Raw genomic sequence first — 25,888 nt, forward strand, 5'->3', positions numbered from 1 at the left:
ACCAAATTTATACATTTTATACATATTTATACATATTTGATTTTTAATTAGATTTTAAGCAAAATATTTCTACAAAGCATTTCTGTTTTTGGAAAGAATGTAGAAAATAATTAATTGGTTTTAATTGATGAAAGGATCGAACAAAGGAATATTTTATGAACATTGTATACTTGATGTATATTTAGATATTTTCATATGTTTAATTATAAATTTATTTTCTTGATTGTAAAGTAAATATAGGAAAAGGTATAAATGGTATAATGATAATTACAAAACAAAATATTAATAATATGAAAAATACATCATTCATAAATGACGTAAACCCGGAAAATTATTTGAATTTAATAATTTTATTGCTGTTTGAACCGTCAATCATTCAGTGTGGTCAATATTTTTCATGGCTCGCGGCCACTCGTAGACAGTGGGGACTATTCATAATTCCACCTCATAAATCATTCCAAGTCCAATGAATTTCATTCAGGTTAGGAGAAACGTTTAATCTAAACAGTGTCGTATCTGGAAACTTTTGTGCCTAGGGCAAATTTTCGCCCCTGACCCAGACACACTTTGTCATTATCATTATATTAACCTTTAAGAGGGCCGGGCTGGCCACTATAGTGGCCACCATTTATTTTGACGAATCTCTTTATCGAATTGACTCCTTATTCATAACTTTTTTTTTTGAAAATAAAAATCTACTAAAATTTGTGCAAATTTACCGACCCTCTGAAGGTTAAGCGAACAAGTCGACCACTGTCAAAAGTCAAAAGTTTTGACGATTTTTAGTATTTCTACTAAAACTACTAAAAATTTCTACTAATTCTTTTGTTTATTATTAATTTTTGTATTTATTTAATAATAGATATTTAATGAATTGGTTTTGTTTCGAAAACTACTTGCTACAGAGTTTTTCTTCAAATAAATATCGAAATTCATGTAGAAAATACTTAACCTTAATGATAAAACTCTAGACCACAGTTACATTTTGAAAGCATTAGTTAAACCGAGTTCACCTTTCTAAAAGCCAATTACAGAAGATTCCCACCAAATCCTATTAACTGCATTATCTCATTATTATGTAATCTGTACCTGTGACCAGGTGCCGCCCAAATGATCAAGAGTATCATCCGAAACACACCCCACACACTGTTTTAGAAAATATCATTAAAATGTTGTTCATCTTCAAAATACGTTTGGTAAACTCTAAGATTTTTTTTTACTGTGTACCAATAGTCGCAGTTTAAATAGGAGTTAAGAACATTCCCTTCTTAATTTAAGTGGGAAATATTCTAGGCTCCTATTCAAGTACGAGCCACGGTACGAGCTTCTTAAAATTAGATAATCGTTTTTTCTGTAAATGAAAATTTTTCAAATTTGGCATAACATTTCTTAAATGTTACTGGACCGAGAATAAAAAATCATAAGTTTGAATAAATATCCAAGAAAAGGAATAATAAACAAGCTAACAAAGACATCAATTGATTTCCCGGCTGATTATCTATTTGAACTTGCACGATATTTATGTAGACAGGGGCTTGCGCCAGCGTCTATATGGATACTTGAGTTTGCTGCTTTTCTTGTTAGCATACTTATTATCCACCCATGGAATTAAGAGCGGGTGGCGCTATTATGGAGCGTAAGGAGAGGGGCGGGGGTGGAGAATCGAAAAAAAAGAGAAAGGCGTCGAGGCAACTTGACGGGAGTTGGGGACCGCTGTTGATAATATCAGATCGAAGTGTAGAAAGGGCATTGGCTGACGGGCTATTGTCGGAATAATGTTGATTGGATTCAAGACCGAGAGCATTAATCTGCCTTCTTTTATTATGGACCTAGAGGGACGCTCTGCCATCCACCCCCGTAACCTACCCAAACCCTATACTTTCGCAGAGAACTCTATCCTTTCAGTCCCGCTTTCTTATACTTTCGGTTTCTTATTATTCTTTATGTAAATTAATAGACATGGCAATTTTCATCTGACCTCATTTCATTTTCTCCTAATGTATTGAATTAAGTGGTTCCTTTCAATAAAGAAAGAAGAACTCTCTCTCAATCTTTTTGAAGAATAGCTTCGGCTAATCAACTTTAGTTGTTTTGCGCCCACTTTTCTTTTTCTCTTCTTCTCTCTACATGTATAGTATAGTATAATCAAGTAAAATGTGCGCTTCTGACATCATAAATGATCATTTAAGAAGTGTCTAAAGGAGTGGTGAGGCGTTAGTCACAGATCCAGATGAATGGTGGTGAGAGGTGGTTCGAGTCCGATAAGAAGCGTGAGTGTGGAGGGAGGTTTCGTGTTGGATGCGAGATGAGAAGCTGGGGAGTAGTCGCCGGGACTTAAAGAATGGAGCTCTTTGTTTAGCCGTTTATAGTGGAAGAGATTTAACCGGATCGCCGATAGCCACGTCCATTGGGGTGACCGTATGAGCCCCTGCTAATACGTACGGTCCTGATTTCTCGGTCACTTTTTTTTTCTTTTTCACTTTCTCTCTCTCACTCTGCACTATCTCGTTCTCATCCCCTCTCGAGACATTGAACCTGCTTCCGAGGAGAAGATGATGCCAACAGTTACGAGCTGGACCCTACAATAGCCTGACATTAGCTGACAACGGAGGTGTGGACATCGAGATCACCCCAGCACACTTTGATGCCAACCACCCCCTTCCTGATTGGTCACCCAAGGCAGTTTCACATTTATAGCCCAGGATTGCCTGGATCTAAATAAAATCTCTTTAGATAAGAACCTTCGACTCCCCGAAATACAGCCAACGACTTTTTTTTTCTATACTTTCACAAAAAAGCAATAATACGTAGACAACATTCGACCGACAATCCATCAAATTTTTTTTTTATTGATGATATGTATACAGCGATGTAGTAGTAGAAATGTGATCTTGTGTTTATGATTACATTTTTCTTTTTCAATTAAATAATACTATGTATTTATTACGATCGTTTTTGGAAATGAAATATTCGAATTTCGATCTTTTACACCCTTCATTTTGCTATAAATATCAGATAAATTTTTTTTTTTTATTCTGATTTTAATTAATTTCTGTTTGCGTCTATATTTTTTCAAAACTGCTTAAAAATAACATCCAATTATTTATATATATTATTTATTTCATATTTAATTAAAAAAGGACAAAAAGTTCGTAAATTGTACGATATAATTTGGAGAATTTTAGAGAAATTACAAATAATTTCAAAAAATTCAATTATTTTTAAAAATTTCATTAAAATTCTAGGCAAAATTTAATTATTTTCAAAAATTTTATTAAAATTCTAGACAAAATTCAATTATTTAAAAAAAAAACAATATTTCTACGTCTTAATTCAATTATTTTTAAAAATATTATTAAAATTCTAGAAAAAATTCAATTATTTTCATAAATATTTTCATAAATAACAATATTTATCAAAACAATTCAATTATTTTCAAAAGTAATATAATTCTTTTCAAGATTTCAATTATCTTTATAAATAGCAAAATTCTTCTCCGAAATTCAATTATTTTAAAAATTTTAATAAAATTCTTGGAAAAATTTCAATTGTTTCCAAAATTTTTAATACAGTTCTTGGCGAAATTTCAATTAATCTCGAGAATTTTAATAAAATTCTTGACAAAATTTCAATCATTTAAAAAGAATTTCATCAATTATATGATTTTCTATATCTACTATTTTAATAAAATTTTCCAAAAGAATTTAATTATTTAAAAAATGTAATAAAATTCTACGCAAACATTTAATTATTTTCATTAAATAATAAAAATTTGCCAGGAATTCAATTACTTACAAATTCTTTATAAATTTCTTCGCAATAATTCAATTATTTTGATAAATAATAAAATTTTTAAAGGGATTCCATTATTTTCGTATAATATAATAAAATTCTTTTCAGGAACTCAATTATTTTCATAAATAGTAAAGCTTATCGCAAGTACCTATATATATAATACAATTTTAATCGTTTTTCTCGAAAAATGTAATTATTCTTAAAAGTTTTATTAAAAATCGTCGAAAGTATATTCAATTATTTAAAAAAATTTGTTTTTAAAATTCTTCATGAGAATAAAATTTTAAGAAACATTCAATCATTGAATAAATTATTTACTTTTGTATTTAAATGATTGAATTCTAGTAGAATTTTCTAATAAAAATTGATTTTTATTTCATAAAAATGAATTTCAGTTAAAATGGTAAATATTAATAAATAATAAAAATATTAATATTAATATTAATATTATAATAATAATAATAATAATAATATTAATATATTAATATTAAATATTAATTTGAATAATTGAATATATAAAAGCAATATATAGCGTAAATTTTTAGAAATAATTGAATTTTGAAATTAATTTTCATGAAAAAGTTTAATTGAATTTTTTTTATATAATTTCATGTTTTTATTTTTTCTAATATTTATTTAATGGAAGAATTTGCAAATAATTGAAATTCGTAAAATTGAATATTGTAAACAAATGGATTTGAAAATTGTCAAAGAATTTTTTCCAAAATTAATTGATTATCGATATTTTCATGTTTTATAGTTATCAAAATTTTAATTTATAGTTTTAAATGAAATATTCTCTTGTTTGAAAATATTTCTGGGTCTAAGAAATGTCTTTTCATTTAAGGAATATTATTATTTTAAGTTTAAGAATAAAATACATGAAAAATGTACTTAACAGCATGTGACTGTTCTCTTAAAATATTAAAAAAATTAAGCTAGTTTTTTTTTTTTGTTTCTATTATAATAAAGAAAAGCAGTGATGTGCAAAAGTTTTAATAATTCTAAAATAAATGATAAAAAAATACTTTGAAATCGGAAAAGACGAGAAATTGATTAAAAGTGATTTTGAGAACTGATAATTTTAAAGTTATTTTTTAATAAATAATTTTAAAAATATTAAAACTTTTTCACATCACTGCCCTTCTTTATGATATTTTAGAGTTATTCACAAAAAACAAGCTTAATTTATTTAATATTTTAAGAGAAAAGTGGTCGAAAAAATTAACATTGAATTCTGTAACAATCACTTGCTGTTAAATACTCTTTAAATCTGAATTATTAAAATTTTTTACTAATTTGAATTAGTAACTGAATTTTTGCTTTTGAATTAGTAAATTTTACTAATAAATTATTATAGAAATAACTATTTTTTTCAGTAAAATTTACTAATTCAAAAGCAAAAAGTCAGTTATTAATTGAAATTAGTAGACATTTTTACTAATTAAAATTTAGAGAGTAGGAGTCAAGATTATATTCTTAAATTTTTTTAATATGGTTTTTTCAGTGAATAAAAACGCTATTATTTCACATTTGTAATAAACTGAGGGGTGGGTGATGTAAAAATTTGAAAAATTAAGTTTTTTTTACGTTAACTTTGTTAAAAACTTTTAGCCAGGCAATGCGGTTTAATTTCTAATATTTTGCCTCTTCCTCCTGTCGTTTATGTACCTACATATCACGAACTTTGGAATTTAAAAATGCAAATCTTCGAGAAAGACTACCAATATAAATTTAAATAACAGCACAGCGGAGAATTAAAGAGAGTACAGCTTCGTCTTACGCGCTACTGTCCATATCACGCAGTAGAGCGAGCGACACAAAAGCAAGGAAAGAGAATCCAAGGGGGACATTTCGGGACCTATAAAGAAGTGTTTTACGAGGCTAGATAATGCGATGAAAGATGCGAACGGCAGGCGGTCATGCTTAAAGAGTATGTGCAACCAAGTCCACCGCTGCTGCTGCTACTGCTGCTGCCTCTCGCGCCCTTCTTGCGACTCCAAAGCCAGGCGTTATGGGCCCTGGGCGAAGCCATAATATATCAATTCCGTATTCTAATGTCCAGCGGTTAATCCAAAAAGTGCTAACGCTGCGGAACCTAAGCGGTTGGACGCCGTCCGAGGGAAACGTTTCCTGACTCAACCCTGTGTGTGGGCTCAACCAGAAAGTAGATCTACTGGACACATGTGTCACACACATGGACCCACATATACACTTATGTGTGTATGTGCAATAGTCTCGGTTTCCACTGTGAAATAAGGGTGACTTTTCACGAGACGATCACTTCGTCACGTATGAGTTGCTGAATCCCTAAGTATAACATGGACCGGTTTTCGTTTCGCACCCACAAAGATAATTGGGGGAATACGCGTTTGTGGTCCCGCCGGGATTCCTTGCCGACAAGCCGGATTTACCAGCGGGTGAATGCCGATACGATTGTGCGTGCTCGTCTGTTGCGACCGCACTTCCTCCCCAAGATCTAATTTCATCCCCCCCCCTCCTCTCCCACTCTCTATATAACAAATCTTTCCATCAAGTGTCGGATTTGATACTTGGTTTGTTTTCCGATTATCGCACAGGTTCATCGAGTCAAAATGCCTCCTGAGCCCTATCAACTAAATGGTTTGATAAAATATATATAAACGAGGAGGGAAAATCTTATTGCGAATTTTATCCAAATTCTAAGTTGATCGGTTTTTATTCGAAATTTGAAAACTGTTTTAGGAACAGAATTAGTACTCAACGGTAAGAACATAGTCAAATTTAAACAGAGAGACATAATATACGTGCACATGTATATTATATACTTGCACATGTACATTAAATACATGCGCATGTTCATTATATACCTGCACATGTACATTATATATTTTCACATGTACATTATATACAATTTAACATTGCGAAGATCAATAGATAGAACAAATATTCTTTGGTTTTGAAATAAAGAGAGAGAAAAAAATATAAACAGAATATTGCGACTAGGTGAATAGATGGCCATAAAAAAGGGGTTCGCTCTGTGAGCAGTTAATTTACTGAGTGCGCAGACGAGCCAGAAGGCAGGCGGACAAGTAAGACAATTCCGAAAGGGGGAATGACGATCACACATATATAGGGTTGAGAGCTAGAAGTAAGAAGAGATAATATGGTATGTCACATGAAAAGGGAGTCGACAACGTGGTGGACGTGTCCTCGTGCCTACATATAGTATAACAACACGCGTAGGCATGGGCCGCGCTACTATATACTTGCCCGGTGGCCCTCTCTAAATAATAAACGAGAGGATTTACCCCCGTCCGGTACATAAAAATACTTGAATCTGAGAAATTAGCGAGGTAACGGGCTGTCGTCCGTTTCTCCGTTGGGGTTCCTAGTGGAACGCGCGATCCACGATCCAGGAAAAAAGGGGACCTAAAAGGGTTGAATTAATGTCGCGATAAATATATGATTTAAGGTGGAAACGTTTGCAACTCCGGCTAATTTTTTATCTCAGACCGCGTTCGTGAGAGGGTTTTTACCCTAGAATAAGCGATACCAAGTGCTGAGAGGAGGGGGTGGTGAGCGAGAGACGGAAAAAGAGAGCGTCCTCGGACACTCTAGTTTGAATGAGGGGGAGGAGGAGGAAGAGAGCTCGGTGGCGGTGGTGAGTCGACGTAATTTACTACCGCTGAAAATTTGAGTCGACGCGCGCTTTTTAATAGTTCGCGCACTCTCTTCTCAAGCACTGCTCTCATGTATAACCAACATTCACATATATACACAGGAGCAGAGTGTTCACCTCTTCACTTTTCTTTGGCGAAAAGACCCGATTCCGCTCTCTTTCTATTTAGACAATTTTTTTTACTCTGTCATGTACCAAGTCATGTTTTCTCCCGATTGGAGTGTAAAATGTCGAGGCAAAAACGAAAATGTTAATTGTTAACTATTGTACTCATCGTTGCTTTTTCCATTCCGCAAAACTTCGAATGAATTCACGACTAACTTTGTATTTTATAATATGTATATCTATTTATTTGTACATGTGTATCTATACATTTTTTCTAAGGATATTAAATTGAGACAAACAACGAATCAAAAGTGTTGCATCGCAACACTTTTGATTTGTTGTTTGTCTCAATTTGATATCCTTAGAAAAATTGTGTACATGTGAACGTATTTTTTGTACATGTGAACGTATTTTGTGAACATGTGAACCATTTTTTTGTACATGTGAACGTATTTTTTGTACATGTGAACGTATTTTGTGAACATGTGAACTATTTTTTGTACATGTGAACGTATTTTGTGTACATGTGAACGTGTTTTGTGTACATGTGAACGTATTATTTGTACATGTGAACCTACTTTTTTGTATATGTGAAAATGAATGAAGAAAAATTAGTCGCATGTACCAATAAGCGATGAATTTCGGTTTTTTGGTAATCGTAGCCTAAATTATAAGCCATATAGTTTGACTGATAACCAGCAGTTTTCTCCTAATTCAAATTTAGAAAAAATGGCATCCTATAAAAGTCGCACTCCCCAGGGATTACAGAACCGAGAATAAGAAGAAAAGAGTTAAAATTTTACTCCTCTACATTCTACTCAGGGGAGAGCTAACCCCATTTGTAATTATACGGAATAACTCGTAAGAGAATTAATGTTTAACTCTTCTTATTTCACATTCTTATATAGTAAAAATACAAACTATTGTAGATTCTAACACATATTCATTTAATAATGAATGATTTAGTAATGAATGAATGATTTAGTAATTTTTCGTTTCCAAATTTGTAGTATCAATTCATTGCAATTTTATACTTTTAAGTTAACAATGAGGTTAAAATTCGGCTAAAAGTGCATCTAATGTAAACGATTTTTTGTAATCAAAAGTCAACTGAACAAATTTTTTTTTAGTGCCTTTAGTCTAAAATTTCCCAGACTACAATTTAGAAAATCGAGTGAAATATTTATTCACCGTTAAATATTGACCAACATAAATACATCGAAAAAAAACGAAAAGTTTCAATAATTTTTTTTTTCATGACAACTATAAAAATGAGAATTGTATTTTTATTTGCATACAACACACACACAGAGATAAATACATCAAAAAAAAGTAATAACAAATGGAATAATGATGAATATTTTTTTATTTGAAATAATTACTTTTACAATATGTGGCAAACTGTAGATATGTTTCACATCAGCTGGCAATAAAATTTGTTTTTTTCGCTTTTACATCCTGGAGCTATTTTTTATTTTAAACGCAACAGGCAATCGGCATAAAGCATAAATAAAACTGCTTGCAGGCAAAAAATATTCCATCTATTCGATGGCTTTATGTTTATTTAATAAATACATATTTGGAGCACACAAACCATAAGGGCCAGCTGTGCCTATTTTAAGCTCGAGTTTTGTTGTCATAGGACCACACACTCATATATATACCTGAAACCTCTAACAATAGTTTGGATGGAACAGTACACAACTATCTTAAAATGTCATGGTTTATTGAAGAGATATTAGTTCTTCAAACAATTTTTTATTTTTATTGTTTCAAGTTTAATCCATTTTATCAATTTTTTTCGTTCCTTTGTTCACATGTTAACCATTTTTACAAATAATATTTTTATTCAAATCTTTGGAATTTAAATTGTTTTATTAATTTTTTTTAATATTAAATTATAATTTAAAGAATTAAATTGTAACTTAAATTGTAATTTAAAATTTAAGTGATTTAAGTTGTAAATTTTTATTTTGTAATTAAAAATTCCAAATCGGAAATTGAGATTTGAAGATCGGATTTAGAGTTGAGAGGAATTTGAGTTTATTGGAATTAACGTGATTACTCTTACATCACGTAGAAAAATATTTACAATGTTTTAGTTTATTGTAAAAAGTATAATGGAAAACAAACCAGTAATTAACTATCTTCTGTTCGCATGTGTTATGGTTACTTTTACACTTTAGTGCTGAGGTTTGTTTATCACTAAAGTGTTAAGAAGCACATGATGCACGAAATTACAGCATCTATAGTCTCGGGCTATAAGAATCACGTGCTTTTCTTAGCCCGCCTGTTTCTTCTCAAACACAGACCGTATTACGTCAAGTGCACATAAGTATACTTATAAAACGATTCTCGTCAAAATTCTAAACTGGTTCTACAAGACTCGTATTCTCAAAATTATATTTCAAAAATTATATGAAACAAAAAGACAAATACTTTTCATAAAAAAAAACTGGTCTACTTCAAAACTCACAAGTATGAAACTCAATTTTCAAAGTTGATTTTATTTCTAAAATTTAATAATTTTAAAAATAAAATCAACTTTGAAAATGGAATTTCGTTCTTGTGAGTTCTTTAACTACTGTTTTTCAATTTTTTAAATGTTTTTATTTATTTCTACAGTTTCGGCCGATCAAGTGAAATATGTAATTTTAATGTAATTTTCTAACTTTATCATCCTAAATTATAAATAAATAGTTTTATTTATAAAATCGTTTTTTATGAATTATTTCAAAAGTAATCAAGACTTCAGCGGTTTTTATTCAGAGTTGACCCCTTTTATGTATTTTTATTCCAAAAATTGTAATCATGTCCTCAAATTTTTTACTTCTTTGGTATCTTTCTTCTCGGAGTGCGTCACAAATAATTATTTTAGCCGTTTTTTGGTGAGAATATTAACATTATTTTATGTTTAAAAAAATTACTTTTAAATTACTTTCGAGTTACTTTTTAATTACTTGCAAGAAAATATTGCATTATTTTTCATTTCAGTCTTATAATTTTTAAAAATAGTTAAAAATAAATTTCGTTCACGAACGTGAAAAACTTTAGGGAAATACTATATTTAAAGTATTGTAAACAAACAAGTAAACAAGTTTAAACACTGATAAAAAAATTGTTCCTCTATTATTATTATTATTTGTTTATTCGATATAATTTGCATGAAAATGAACTCTTAATATATACGTGATGTAGAATTCCAGTAATCTATTTTTTAATGCAATTTTTTTTCACTCTAGTAAAAAAAGTGAAACGAACTTCATTAAAAATTAAAAAAAGTATTCGGAGTTTGTCACTATTTTGGTAAATATTTAAAAAAAAACCGCAACTGATTATCACAACTTTTCTTATTTGGCTATACAATTTAGTTTTTATTTACATACATTTCGAAAAATTATCCTTCGGGGTTTGAGTAATTTTTATCTCGTATGTTTCGATTTTTGAGAAAGTGACGAAAAATAGAAAATTGTGTCGAATAAACAATTATGTAAGGAGGCGATTTTTTCTTTTTTTTTATTTCTTTCACTGAAAAAACAACTTTAAAGAAGCAAGTGTCTTCGAAATGTTGTGAAATTAATGGATTTGAAATGAAAACATATTCGCGAAGGCAATTTGAAAATACGTAAAAAAAATCATGAAAACAAATAGAAAAAAAATTTTCTAAAATATTTTTAGGTAATTTTTAAAATTTGTCATTTATTCTAAGACTAAGTTTAATTTGAAATAAAAAATCAAATGAAGTATAATTTTTAATGCTTCAATTTTATCAGATGAATTTATATTTTTCAATTCGCTAAATCTCGATTAGTTAAAAATAACTAATTTGCTAATAATATCGTGGACGACTTTTTGCTTCATTTTCCTACAGTTTTTAATGTTAAAATGAACCAAATTTATTAATTTCTTCTTCAAATTAAAATTTTAATACAATAATTTGGTGTCACTGTCAAAAAAATTAATTACAAAGTTAATTTTGTAAATATTTTGTAAATATTTTGTTGAATATATTTTTCCCCAAAAAGCAAGTAAATATTCCCAAATTTTAAGAAAGTATTCCTTAAAATCTGTGGAATATTCGCCAACTTTTTGGGGAAAATTATATTCATTACAATTTTGCAGAATTTTCACCAAATTTCAAGAGATATTCATCAATTTTTTTCGTGAAAAGTACTTTTCCCAAAAAATGGGTAATATTCATTAGAAAAAATTAAAGGAATATTTCCCAAATTTTTTACAGTATTTCTAAATGTAAAATTTAAGTTTTAAATTTTACCTTCAATTATTGCAATCAGAAATTTATGAAAATATTTTTCATAAAGAATATTTTCTTAATTTTAACGTTTAAAAACTTGTGAATCATTTTGCTTCAGCAATTAGTAAAAAATAAGTAATTATTAGTAAAAAAATAAGTAATTATTAGTAAAAGATGACTAATTATTACACTGTAAAAAATTTGGGAAATTTTCCCTGAGGTTTCTTGTGGAACATTCCACAAATTTATATAAGGAAAAGTATTTTTACTATACGATTTTGTGGAATTTTCCACAAATTAGAGAAATTTTCTACAAAGTTGGAGGAAAAGTGCTATAAAATATTAGAAAATGTTCCACAAAGTGGAGGGAAAAAAAATTTTCACTACAATTTTGTGCAAATTTTTCACAAAATAGTGAAAATTTCAACAATCTTAATAGGGAAACTTATATCAAATTTTAGGTAATTTTCCTTATATTACAGTAAAAAAATGTAATTTTATTTTCATAAAATTACATTTTTTGGAATTTTCCCAAAATTTCCAAAATAGTTAAAAATTTCACTAATTGAATGAAACAAATGACACGCACCAAAAAAACGACTTAAAATTTACAGTAAAACTTCTTGGACGAAAACACCTGTTTTTGCAATATTTTCGTTTTTTGTTTTATAGCCAAATTTGATTCGTTTTTTGTCTCAATTTGATATTTGCAGAAAAATTGCGAGAATAATGATAAATTTTTTACATTTATTCCCTAATTGTCAATTTCTTAAATTTTATAACAAGTTCAAAAATTAAGATTCTTAGCAAAAATCTAAATCCAGAAATCACAGAACACTTATTTCTTCACTTGGTCACTTTTTTTTATTGCCGAACACTGTTAACTTAGTAGCTATCAAAATTGCAACGAATTGATACCAAAAAATTTGGGTCAAAACCAAAATTGATCCTTTGATCCAAATTGATGAAACCAAACATTGATCCAAATTCGTCTAATAAATGGAAAAATGATGAAGAAAAAATCACAATTCACACTAAGAATAATAATATTCGTAATTTTTCCAGAAAACTTTTATCTACAAGTATTGCTTTGAATGTGGCGACACTTTCGAGTCTAGCAGACATATAAGCATGTTGGTTGACACATAAGAGCAACATATGATATGCCTCATACGTCGTATGTGAGTTTGTTGAGTCAGGGTCCGCGAGGGGTAAGGGAAGAATGAATCGCGGAAGGGGAGCGACGTGAGACGTGGTGGTCGCTAGGGCACACGAGGGGAATGGGCAGAGGAGAGGGACTAAAAGCAGGCCTGTTGGTTGGTTTCAACGATATTTGTTTATATTTACACAATAAGCAATGGCCCCGCCGGTTATACCTCTGCCGCTTTTAGTTTAGTTCTCGCTTCTCCGTCGACGCGTGTTAACGTTTCGAAGTTTCATTTTCTCCTTTTTTTTCCCCATCGAGAAATATTTTTTTAAAAAAGAGATATTTCTTTTCTTCCCATTTTCGTGTTGTTGTGCAATAATTGTAATAATTCGCCTCTGTCAATATCATTATCAAGGATACCCGGCGCCGCGTGCTATTCGACCGGGTGTGTGCAACTCAAGACGCACGCACAACATGCGTGCTATACAATACACCTATATATAGATATACAATAGTGTGCCCATTGTTGTGTCAAGATACGAAATTTTTACTTCGAGAGTACAATTGAGCTTTCTTCATTCTGTTAAATTTACAATTTACAACTCTAAACTAAAATTATTCCTTAGTGATTAGGATTTGAATTGAAAAATTAAAAATTAGGATTCTAGTGTTTGAATTTTAGTTCGGAATTTTTGCGGAAAAGTTCGAAAGGTTTAAAAGGTTCGAAAGAAGATAAAAGCAGAAAAGGTTAACTTATATAGTGACTGGCAGGCACATCTGTCAAACGGTTAATTTTAGAGCCCAGTTTGCAATAAAGGAAGCGGAAGTGTGATGGGTGAATCTCTTCTACGATGAATTGAATACGAGCGACTTGAGATTATGTTATAATAATAAGCATATTATTACATGAACAGTCACTGTTGTTTGATATGTGTTATATACGTGACGTAATGGAAACATTCTTTTGAAAAAAAAAAAAAATAAAAAAATAATCTCATGGTGAAGAAGAAAGAAGCATCTTGTGTAGTGGGCTGCTTGTGTTAATTGCCGTATGTTGAAGTTCTAATAAAAGTAGTGACGTGATATATTCTGCGGTGATCTGCGTATACACTGCACACACTTCATGTGCATGACCTCGAAGTGAAATTCAATTCCGAAGAAAGGAAGGATACGAGTTCAATGTTGAGGAAATTGTTCCATTATAATCCGCATGCTGGTAACTCCGGGAGGAAAATGCAGTAAAAAATTGTAATAGCACGCATACATAGTACAGCTTCAAATTTATTATTTTTTTCATTCTTCAATTTTTTTTATGTTAAAATACAATTTTAAATCTTAATCATTCATTTAATTAGTTAACAAAGGGTTTCAGTTTTACTCCATTTTTAAATGTTGAAATAAAGAGTAACGAATATGACACCAGAAAAACGAAAATACTCGAAAATCTTCATTTTCACAACACATTTCTTGTAATTCCAAATGCTAACCTAACTTAATGTAAATAAAAAAAAGTGAATACTATTATTTCTAATAACAAAATTATTAACTATTAATCTGTCAATTTAAATGTCTGTCAAAGTATGGGCAACGGCTAGAATCAATTTTTCCGAAATTTTTTACTTTCTTATCAAATTTTACGTATATTTTTCAAACCATGGGTATAGAGTCTACATGAAGAAAAATATTAATTAACTTTTTACTACTTTCATAGTAAAACATTTCTGGTAACTTTTACTACACTTGGAGTAAATTTTGATACGTTCAAAGTAAATTTTACTAATTTTTTACAAATATATTCTTTGAACGTAGTAAAATTTACATCGAACGTAGCAAAATTTACTCCAAAAGTAGTAAAAGTTACCAAAAATCAATTTTTCCGGAATCTTCTACTTTTTTTATCAAATTTTATACATTTTCCAAACTATAGGAAGAGTCTAGCAAAGTATGGGCAACAACTAGAATCAACTTAGCTGAAATTTTTTACATTTTTTTTAAAGTTTATACAATTTCCAAACTATGGGAAGAGTCTGTCAAAGAAAGCAATTACGAAAATTAATTTTTGTTAAATTTTTTAGTTATTTTAACGAATTGTTCACTGCAAAAAGAAACATTTTAAAATACATTGTAGTTACTTTTAAGATATTTAAAACATCTTATTTTTCCATCTTCCGTCTTCGAAACCAATGCATTTTAACATATGATTTTCATCAATTTTTCGAAACAACTTAGAAGTGACAACAATAGTGTCTTAAAATACTTTTACTTTTTTTCAAAGTGTTTTTATTTTACGAAGTATGGAAAGAAACTGGCAAAGGATGAGCAATAGCTAGAATGAATTTTTGCAAACTTTCTTAGCTTTTTTAAAAAATTTGTTTCATTTCAAAGTATACGGGAAAGGTTTGGCGAAGTATATGGAGTACAGATGAAATCAATTTTTGGGAAAAGTTTCTTTTTTTAACAAATAGTTTTTATCTTTCGAAGTATATGGTAGAAGTCTGGCAAAGTTTTGGCAACTACAATATTTTTTTTGTGCAAATTTAACCAATTTTTTTCATTCTTTAAAGAATGGGTAGAATCTTGTAAAGTATGGCAATGGTTATTATCATTTTTTTTAAAAAATTTTTTCAGTTTTCGTAACAAATTTCTATTAATTTTTGTAAAATGGACATAGTCTTTGCCCATTTTTTGCAAGATTCTTCTCATTGTTATAAAAATGTATAAAATAAAATTTTTTCTGAATAGTTTAAATTTTATAATTTTAATTGCAAATTTTAATGAAAAATCTTTAAAGGTAAATTTAAAAATGAAAATTAATGAAAAATAGTTTCTAACTTTTTAAAATTCAATATTTTCACTATTTTTAATTAAATATTTCCAAAAATTCAAAAATATACAAAAATAATAACATTCTAGAATTATTTTTATCATTTTGGAGAAAACAATCATATTCAAAATTTTTAATTAAAATTCATCAAATAATTAGTTTTTTTTAAATTATACAAAAATTCTTTTAAGAAATTCAATTATTTTTGAAAAATTCCATTTCAATTATTTTTAAAAACTAATCACTAGAAATGTTTTATAAAAATTTTTTAAAATTCAATTATGTCTTCAAACAATGTATTATAAAAATTTATGAAAATTTATTTTTTGGACTTGTTAAAATTGTTGAGAAATCATGGTCCTCTTTATAATTATAAAATTCTTCAAGAATTTCATCATTTTTATTTGAAATTTCAAAAATTCAATTATTTTTAAAGGATTTTACCAAATTTTAATTATTTGGTAATTTTTGAAAATTGCAAAGCTGTTATCTTTCAAAAATTATTTAAAAATAACTTGAGAAAAACTATGAAAAAAACTAATAAAACTATTACAATTATTATAAAAAATTGAGTTTTTTTTTATTTAAATAATTCAATTCTAGAAGAACTCTTGGAAAATTATTTAAATTAATTAAATTCAGGTAGGGTTCTAATTTTAATTTTTAGAAATTATTAAAATTCATAAATTTTACTTATTATCCGCGTAAACTTTTATATTTTCCTGTAAAAAGATTTTGTCAGGGAAAATAATTTTAATGTCAATAAATTGTTAGGGAAATGTCAGGGAAATTGATAAACTGTAACTTATTGTGATTTGTGACCATCCTGTTAATGTTCATCTGAATCAAAGTTATGTGCACATTTTCGGTTGTTCACTCTTCGTTTATTTATTTTCATGTCTTAAAATGCGAGGCTGAACAAAAGTAACTATCAAATTTAGACAAAAACCTTTCAAAATTGTTGCATCGTAAGAAGGAAACGTTTTTTTTTCTTAATTTGATAGTCAAGAGAAGGAAAAATTAAGTGAAAATGATTCAGTTTTCAATTTAAAAAAAAAACACTACCGTTCATAATTAATCGTAAAAATAACGGATGTTTGTATAAACTTACGACTTTATTTTCAAATGATAGTTACATAATATGTGATCAGTAATAATAAAAATAATAATGAAGAAAGAGAGAAGAGAAAAATATTGATTAAATGAAGATGTGAACAATATAAATTTCGTGATTTCAGGACGATGGCATAATGGATCATGACACAGACGGAGACGGCGCGATCAACCTGTCAACGTCGCAGCGACCCTCCGCCTCAACCACCCCTAATGGTGAAACCCCGACCTACGGACAAGAGCAACAAGACAGTGATCAGGTGAGCACTTGTTTTCTTGAATAAATTTGTCCCTTTCGATCTCGCTCAAGCTAAATCGATTCAAAATGCCTATTCAGGGGTTGCTCTGAAAAAAAATACTTCCTGTATTTTTTAAAAAAAAACCTTTTCCTAACGTCGTATGTGATGCACCAGCATTACATACGTTTTGGGGACAATTATGAGAGGGGGAGTCGAAAATTGATAAAAAATTATCCACGTGGTATATGGACGATGACGTAAATGATTTACTGTTAGAATAATGGAGGTTAGATTAGGTTATGTTAAGTTAAGTTAGGTTAGATTAGATTCAGTTCGGTGCAACTTTATTTCCCGCCAACATGAGAAGATCCAAAAATTTTTTTCTTAGAATCACTAAAATAATAAATAACTCTAAATTCACTTGCATTACTATATTACTATATTATAAATAAAGTGAAGAAAGTAATAAAATAAATTAGATACATTTGTCATTGAGGAATTATTCGAAATGATATAGCAAAGAAAATAATAGAATATCCTTTTTTTCTACTGTTAGATATATCTTGATTTTTTATGATTTAGTAAATTATATACGAAATCGAAGGGTGAGTTTCTTGGCACCGCATATATACAGTGAGTGTAACCCCAAGTCTCTAAGAAGGACATGAGCACCTTCTCTTTCTTGGTCTTACCCTCTTGTTTCGTTCCCGTCTCTCACGAACCCTCTCGAAAGGCTGGAAGCTCTTCTACCCTCGACTTCGGAATCCCCTTAAATTATAAACAGTGTCAGCCAACGCTGCGGGACTCTCTCCTCTCTCTCTCTCTCTTCTCAAGAAGAAAAGCAAGTATGTTAGTTTGCCCTGCTGCCAGAGAACTAGATCTAGTTATGGTCGACCCTGCGAGCTTTGACATTATTGATACTCCACTGTTTCCGCTTACTCCACAAGTTTCGAGTTAAGAACACGGAATGTCATTAATAGCTGCTTGTCTTTTGTACACCAAGTTTATATACAGAATCAAGAATGAAATTCTTGATTCGACATTTCACAAATAAAATCAGTTTTTAATTTATAATTCTTTCTAATAAATTACAAAACTATAATCAGATCTGATTATAATAAATCAAAAAGATTTTTTTCTCTTCGTATATGTGAATAACAATTTATGTAGAAAATTAAAAAAAAAAACTATTCGCATAAATAATGGGCAATTATAATTCGAGTGATAAATTCGTTTTCTCAACATATGTGTTGTATGATAATATGTTCATATGGCATAAAACTGATATATATTATTCGTATTGTTTTTCGTATAGGTTTATATACGCGATGGGGAAGTTTTATTCTACCTGAAACACGTTAGATAGAATTTTCCCCTTTCAGTTTCGAAACTATATAGAATAGGTCGCTTTAAGGGTCATAAAACATTTGTTTCCCTTGCTGCCATTTGGCAAAGAAGTGGCTTGTGTATATATATATTTTGCGCTCGCTGCTGGGATTTTGAATTGAATTTGAAATCAGGGGACTCGATTTTATAGTGGCTGGTGTCAAACGCTAGACTGCGAAACGCTCAGCTTACCGCGACTTGGATTTCAAATCGAGAGAAACTTTAAAAAAAAAAAAAGAAAGAAAGAAAGCCTTATCAGTTTACTCTATCTTCTGGTCGCGAAATCGTTGCTAGTAAACGTTTTTCCAATTTGAGACAATGTCCGGATTTCAATAGTCGAGAATCTTTTTTTTTCTTTGCTCTTGTTTATTTTTCGAAAAAAAAAGTTTTCTAATTTAGATTGAAAAAATCTTATTCTTTTTTTTTCCTCTTATCTATAAATTAAACTTAAAAAAAATTTGCAATATTTCATTTAAAAAAAAATCCAATTTTTCTAATTTAGAGTGGAAAAATCTTATCCTTTTTTTTAACTATAAATTAAATTAAATTAAAAAAATTTCATTATTTCATTCAAAACAGTTTTAAATTATGTAATTGTACATATGCTTCTAAGAGCACAAAACGGAGGTATAATCATCTCTCTAAATTTGAATCAGTTAAAAATAACCGAATGAAGAGAAAAAAAGTCAGTCACTAATTCAAATATTAATATTTCTACTGATCGTTTCGTTAAAAATAATTTATAGTCAGATAAAAATAACTGCTACTTGAGTAAATTTTTATTTAACAGAAGTGGTGGTGCTGGCTAAAAAATAATTTTTAAGCCGAACAAAAATGTAATAAAACTTAATTTCAAAATTAAATTTGAAAACCTAGTTACACAATTTTTTCAGAAAAGAGTAATATTCAATTGCATTTTTTTGTCAAATAATGAATTTTTTAAACTCAAACTTTTTAAACTTTTAAACTTCTTCTTTTATATCAGAGACAGAACTCATCGATAAAGCTTGAAAAATTCGTATAAGTAACAAGTTTCATGACATTTGGAAGAGTTTAAATTTTTTGTTCCGCCATATTGGATCGGCCATTTTTAATTTTTTAAATTCGAGTTTATGTTCGTAATATTCTGAATTTAAATAAAAATATTTACTAATTCAAATTAGTGACTGACTTTTTGTTTTTCAATTAATAAATTTTACCAACAAATTAGTAGAAATTACTATTTAGTAAATAAATTATTAAATTTTAATAATAAATAGTCATTTTTAAAAATTTATTTTGAATTAGTAAATTTTACCTATCAATTAGTAGAAATATTTAGTATAAATAAATTAGTAAATTTTACTAAGAAACAGTAATTTCTACAAATTTATTTTCAATTAGTAAATTTTACCAATAAATTAGTAGAAATATTTAGCAAATAAATTAGTAAATTTTACTAATAAATAGTAATTTTTACAGATTCATTTTCAATTAGTAAATTTTACCAATAAATTAGTAAAAATATTTAGTAAATAAATTGGTAAATTTTACTAATAAATAGTGATTTTTACTAATTTATTTTAAATTAGTAAATTTTAGCAGTAAATTAGTAGAAATTAATTTTTTATTATTATTTATTAATTATTATTTATTTACTAAATAGTAATTTCTACTAATTTTTTGTAAAATTGACTAATTCAATAGCATAAAGTCACTTACAGAAATTAAGTCATCTACTTAAATTAGTAAAAAATTTTACTACTTCAAATTTAGAGAGTAAGTTACCTAGAAAATTTTCGATTTTTTTTGTATTTTTAATACTATACTAAATACTATACTAAATTAAATTTAATTTAATTTATTTAATGGTCATAAAATAAATTGGATGAAAAAATTTTTATTTTTCGTAAAAAATTAAATATTTTAAAACTCATTTATAAATTTGTAGAAAATATGTTTATTTATTTTAAAACAATTTACACCTATCAAAATTTTAATATTTACTATTTTTGAAGCATTTTTTTCGGAAAAAAATGAATTTTTTTAAATCTTTCATGAAAAATATAAATATTCTTTAAATTTCAAAAATAACTTTACAAATTTAAATGATTTCTATTCTTATTACTTAAATTTGCAATTTTTATTACAAAAATCACATTTTATTCGATAAAAATGAATTTTTTTCCGAAAAAAATGCTTCGAAAATAGTAAATATCAAAATTTTGAGAGGTGTAAATTTTTTTTAGATAAATAAATATACGTTCTACAAATTTACAGATGGTTTTTAAAATATGTAGTTTTTTTACGAAAAATAAAATTTTTTTGACTACTTCGTCAAAAATTTTTTAACTAAATTTATTTTATGACAAAATGTAATTGTTAGATTTCGAAATTTAATTTTGTCGCACATTTTTCTCTTAAAATATTGAATATGATTTGATATCTGAAATTTTGTAAAAAAAAGTCTAAAATATAATAGAGAAACGGCAGTGATGTGTAAAAGTTTAAATATTTTAAAAATTTATTATTAAAAAACACTTTTGAAATTGATAACAGAAAAAGTTATGTTAGAAATGACAGTCACAATATTGACAATTTAAAAATGTTTTAAAATAATCAATTTTAAAAATATTTAAACTTTTCCATCACTCTGTCCTTTCTCGTCATATTTTAGACTTTTTTTTGCAAAATTTCAGCTCAATTAATTAATGAAGAATCCGACAATCAATCGGAACAAAAGTTATTCCAATGTCATAATTTCGTATAAAAAAAGGGTCAAATTAAAATTTAAAATCCTTTTGGTAGAAGCGTCAGGAATTTAATTTTCTATAAATTTTGAACACTTTAAAGTTATATTTGAAAAAAAATCATAATTTTTTGTCAATATTAAATGATTTATGTAACATAACCTAAAATTTAACAAATGTTTCTTATTGACAGAAAATTGTAATTTTTATTCAAATTGCAACTTTCAATCGTTTTAAAAATTCAAAATTAAATTCTTCTCCTTGTAACAAATATTTGATTATTTACTTCAATAAATTTTAAATTTTACGTTAAAATTTAGATTTTACGTTTTTTATATTTTACGTTAAAATAAACTAAAATTCGATTACGTTCAAATAACAATTTCTACATTTTTGATCAAAAATAAAATTTAATACAAAAGAAAAAGAATCGCGATTCGTTGATACATACAAAAATTACTCTACAAATCAAAAATTTAATTTGTTGTTTTTCTTTTAAATTATGAAATTATGACATTGGACTAACTTTTGATTTGACTGTCCGTCAGATTATTTCTTAAATATTTTCAAAGAAAAAAATGTTATAATTCAATGCATTAAACTTTAAGAAATTTATATTCTACTTCTTGCACTATAAAAAAAAGGTTCTAAATTAGAGCGGATTTCGGTATTAAAATAGAACCAAATTACGATTTAGTATACCAATTTTGGTACTAAATTAGTATACCTTTCTTTTTACAGTGTGTTGTCATTAAAAATAGAAAATTCTTACTTTTTCTAACAAGTAAAATCGAAATATTTTAAGAATTTCTTGTATAAATGTTCGAAAGTAAAAATGTTTAGATTGAAAATGGAGACAAATATTGACCGTTTGGGGGAGAATTTGAAAAGAGGGGAAGAAGATGTGGAAAGAGAGTTCAAGCTGGGACAGGCAAATTCTCACTCGTCGTCCTTTTCGACTTGCGAATTGCGGATAGGCTGTCCTCTCCAATCAAGCCGCATCCCTGAACCATTCTTTCTCCTCTACACTTACAATCTTTCAATTTCTTTTAAAATCCCTGCACTGACACTGTCTCTCTCTCACGTAAAACACTTGGCTATGAATATCGATGACTATGGTAGTTACAGAAAATTCGCCCTCTGTAATTGGAAAGAATCTTTACCTTTTTGCTGAAACAGCTGGATAAATCATAAAATCCGATTGCAGCATCTTCTCCCTTATACTCGCAGTGTTTAAAAATTCGGTACAATTCCTTGGAAAAACAAAATTTTACGAGTTTAATTTTCATTATTATTTCAATTTTATGTTATATTTTCTCAAATTTTCAATATGAAATGCTGGTGAAATGACATTATTATCGATCCAAGTATTTATGGAAATTAGTATAATAAAGAAGGAACAAAAATAAACTACTGCGAGTCGAATTTTTGAATAATGCAAAAAATGACAAAAGCCAAGTACGTACGGTTATATATTTTATATAATATATAAAATAGCAAGAAAGAGAGAAATACTTGAATAATTAACTAATCGAAGTTTCATAGCTGGAAAGTGACGTTCAACTTGGAAATATCTTATCTGTCAAAAGCTTTTGTTTCTGCCTCCGGAAAACTAATACAAATTTCTCGCGCCAATGGTATACATACAACCAAGTGAGATACAACACCTACAAATTTACCAGGGAACGTGACTTTGATGTGGTAATAGGCGATACTATGTTTCATTTAATCCGTATCTGACAAAGACATCAAAACAACATGCACTGAAGAATATCAATATTTTAGCATTAATTTTTTAAACAACTTAAGATTAAACACAAGTCGCATGATAAATGCACATTACCACTCGTGCGCCTTACTCATTTGATGTTTAATAAATAATTATTATTTTTAAAACCTCATTATTAAAAAAGATAAACAGATTTGCTGACATTGAAACAAGAACACCTGAGTTGAACATTACAGGAATTTTATTCATCTCTTCGAATATTCGAGAAATAAATAAAAAATTTCTCGACTATTTATACACGAAATGAACGCGAGAATTGGGAGTAAAAAAAGAATTGTCTTCTTAAAAGTTTTCTGTTACAAACATGATAAGGAAATTTCATATTCGGATTTACGATCGCGGTCCCAATAGACAAATATTATTGTGAGAGAGATCAAACGTTTTTCAATTTGGCATTTTTCCAAAAGAGTTTAATCTAAACTACCATCTTTCTATGTTCGTGAGGAATGAGTGTCGTCAGTTACAAATGCTTACACGATATGCAATTTGACTTGTATACGATAATCTTGTAAAAAGAACCAAACATTTCTGTTGAATTCTCGCAGAAGATACAATGGAACTTGTTTCTAAACTATAATCCTCATCATCCTTCTTTGATAAATAAACTTTATTACATAGCTCCAATTTTTTAGTTTCAATAAGTTGAACTAACTTGAAAATTAGTTGAAAATTATTTTAAAAATATGACGCCAAACTTTAATGCAACAGAAGTTACTTGCAGAAATTCCAAAAAAAAAAGATGTTTATAGTGCTCTTTAAAAGCGAAATTTATTCTCGTATCATTTCTCTGAAAACTTTGTCTATAAGAAGCGCGGAAATCGTATACACTTACACAATTGTAACAATATTATTATATTGTTTGCAAACGAAGTATCAAGAAAGTACGTAAAAGGAAATTCTTAGAAATAAACTATAGCGTAATTTGTATATAATATGTATAAAGAAAGATTGACTATCCTTACTTACAAATTAGACACACCTGAAACAACTAACGAGATATTTATAATCAAACACGTATCTCTGTCATATAGCGAACAAACATTATCAATATGTGAAAATCTATGTACGTCAAATTTATACTTTATTATTTTTTCAAATCACCTTCTTTACCTTATGGGCGAATTGCACTTGAAACAATTATTTACACTTTTAGAAAAATCTGTATTCAATATTTTTGCATGTTTCTATGTTTGGCGGGAAATAAAGTAGCAGACAGGGAAATAAAGTGGTTGCACAGTGCTTCGCGCATGCGCGAACACTTTATTTCCCTGTCTGCTACTTTATTTCCCGCTTTTTCACCTAACCTTACTTCGATTATTCGAACCTCTCTTAACCTAACTAAATTATTCATGTTAACGTTCATATGCCACGTAAGCAGTTTTTTTGTATCAATTTTCGACTTTTGATAAACACCCCCCCCCCTCTCCCTCCTCTTCCCCTAATTATTCATTATTTGGTAAAAAAGTAAAATTTTTGATACGACCTGACATGAAAACATACATCTATAATTTTCAAGACATTATTATCATAATAATAATAATTATTATTATTATTATTATTAATAAATTATTTTTTTATTTTAAGATGGTTAATAAAAGAATGTTTGAAAAAACTAAAATAATAAAATATTTCAATATTAAATTTTTATATTTTATAAAAAATCATCATATTTTTAGTATAAACTGCAACTTATTTCGATTTTTATATATATAGTATGAAAAATAATAGACAAATCTTTTTAAGAAAATATTTTTGAATCATTTTACTAATTGAATTTTTGAAATATGCAATTTAAAATGTTTTGAATCATTGAAATTTTGAAAAATCTAATTGAAAACTAATTTTTGTTCAAGTATTTTATTAAAATTTTTAAAAATCAATTTTTGATGAATTTTAATTGGAAATTTTGAAAATAATATTGAATTGTAATTTAATTCATTCCCAAAATTTACTGAAAAATGTTCGAAAAAAAATTTTTTTTAAATGAAAATTAATGAAAATTAGCTTTTAAAACTTATATTAAAATATTTTTTGAAAAATATAATTCTTAGAATTTTTTTTCATTCGAATAATTTAAAATTCAAATATTTTCAATGTTTATTTTTGTTAATTACATATTTAGGAAAATTGAGGTATAGAAAAAAAATATTAACATTGAAATTTTTTTTTATTTTGTCAAAAATTCGATTATTTTTAAAAGATTTTATCCAGTTCAAAAAAATAAAATTGTGAAAAATTTACCTTTTATGAAAATTTTGGAAAATTCTTGTCGAAAATTCAATTATTTTAAAAAAGACAATAAAATTTTAATTGTATTGAAATTTTTAATTGGATATAGGTAATTGTAAAACTTTCAAAATATTTTAAAAATTGGTTTTTAAACAATTTTTCTAATTTTCAAGTATTTTGGTAAAATTTTTGAAAATCATCAATTTTAAAACATTTTAATTTCAAATTTAGAAAATAATTGAATTACTCACAAAATTTATTGAAAAATGTTCGGAAATAAATTTTTAAAAAAATGAGAATTAATGAAAATTAGCTTCCAAAAGTTATATTAAAATATTTGTTGATAAACATAACTCTTAGAATTTTTTTCATTCTAATTATTTAAAAATCAATTATATTTTTAATAAAATAATACCTACAAATAATAAATTTTTTTAAAATTATTTTTCATATTCTGGAAAAAACAATCATGTTCAAAATTTTTCAATTAAAATTCTTCAAAGAGGTAATTCATTTTTTTTAAATTATACAAAAATTCCTTCAAGAAATTCAATTATTTTCAAAAAATTACAATATTCTTAAAAAACTAATTTTTAGAATTATTTTACCTTAATTT

At 27.7% G+C, this 25,888-nt stretch overlaps 1 protein-coding gene across 13 annotated transcripts in view; it reads left to right on the forward strand.

Annotated features, from left to right (window-relative positions):
* Window positions 1-25,888, forward strand: part of LOC122500649 (forkhead box protein P1) — a 447,350-nt gene that overhangs the window by 260,311 nt on the left and 161,151 nt on the right. For 12 of the 13 annotated variants that reach the window (XM_043609681.1, XM_043609673.1, XM_043609683.1 and 9 more), the window contains one exon: window positions 17,026-17,160. In XM_043609681.1, the coding sequence (XP_043465616.1) occupies window positions 17,038-17,160 (123 nt within the window). In that variant the 5' untranslated portion in view covers window positions 17,026-17,037. Of the gene's footprint in view, window positions 1-13,076; window positions 14,212-17,025; window positions 17,161-25,888 lie in introns of those variants that run through there. The other variant, XM_043609680.1, reaches the window with a different exon arrangement.

Source organism: Leptopilina heterotoma, unplaced genomic scaffold (assembly GCF_015476425.1).
Source record: "Leptopilina heterotoma isolate Lh14 unplaced genomic scaffold, ASM1547642v1 Lhet_19, whole genome shotgun sequence".
Classification (NCBI taxonomy): Eukaryota; Metazoa; Arthropoda; class Insecta; order Hymenoptera; family Figitidae; genus Leptopilina; species Leptopilina heterotoma.